This window comes from Gekko japonicus, unplaced genomic scaffold, assembly GCF_001447785.1.
Source record: "Gekko japonicus isolate JY-2015 unplaced genomic scaffold, Gekko_japonicus_V1.1 scaffold794, whole genome shotgun sequence".
NCBI lineage: Eukaryota > Metazoa > Chordata > Lepidosauria > Squamata > Gekkonidae > Gekko > Gekko japonicus.
This window is the reverse complement of record NW_015164692.1, coordinates 626,596-627,538: the sequence shown is the minus strand read 5'-3', so window position 1 is coordinate 627,538 and position 943 is coordinate 626,596. Positions and strand designations below refer to the sequence as shown.

Below are 943 nucleotides of genomic sequence, written 5' to 3'. Positions count from 1 at the left end.
CGGGGGGGGGGGGAAACACCTCTGCTTGTCTATAGAATGCAAACCTTCCCATGTCGGTAGAGTTCTCATTGCTATTCCAGTTTATCGTTGCTGTTTCTCTTTCACGGAGTACAGGAAAGAGTACAGTCTCCTCTCTCTGTAATGGTGCACTTTGGCTGTTGGTCTCCCGGTGGCTCAGTTCTCTCCTCTCTTCTGTTCCCTGCCACCACGTTGCTCTCAGGTGTGGCTACAGAGGAGGGTACATGGAGGTGATTAATTTGCACCCGGAGATCAAAGGGCAACTCGTCAAGCTCCTGTCGGTCCGGCTGTGCCCACCCGTCTCGGGGCAAGCCGCCATGGACGTTGTCGTCAATCCTCCGGTACCTGGGGAGGAGTCTTACGCCCAGTTCATCAAGGTGGGTAGAGTGTGTGTGGTTCTCCTTCGCCCGCGGGTCTCAAAATAGGACCGGCAGCTTCCTGGACAGGGACAGGTTAGCTGGCAAATCCCCCCACCCACCCAAGAGTATCACGCCCACTAGACAAAGTGACGATTCCTGGACTGAGAAGCATTCAACTAACTACGACCAGAAACAGAGCCTTTTCAGCCCTGGCCCCGCCCTGGTGGAACGCTCTTCAGCTGAGATTCGGGCCCTGCAGGACCTGCTACAGTTCCAGAAGGCGTGCAAAACAGAGCTGTTCCAACAGGCCTATGGCCAGAGCTTCTGATGGCTGAGAACGACAACTCCATCTGTCTGGCCCTTCTGTTGCATCTCTCTCCCACCCCTCCCCAGTTTAAATATGGCTCTTTTTGTAGCAGGAACTCCTTTGCATATTAGGCGACACACCCCTAATGTAGCCAATCCTCCAAGAGCTTACAGAGCTCTTCTTACAGGGGCTACTGTAAGCTCTTCGAGGATTGGCTACATTAGGGGTGTGTCGCCTAATATGCAAAGGAGTTCCTGCT

General features: G+C 53.9%; 1 protein-coding gene across 1 annotated transcript in view; it reads left to right on the top strand.

Annotated features, from left to right (window-relative positions):
• Nucleotides 1–943, top strand: part of GPT2 (glutamic pyruvate transaminase (alanine aminotransferase) 2) — a 47,816-nt gene that overhangs the window by 40,395 nt on the left and 6,478 nt on the right. The window contains exon 8 of the mRNA XM_015409429.1: nucleotides 221–395. Coding sequence (XP_015264915.1) covers nucleotides 221–395 — 175 coding nt within the window. The remainder of the gene's footprint in view (nucleotides 1–220; nucleotides 396–943) is intronic.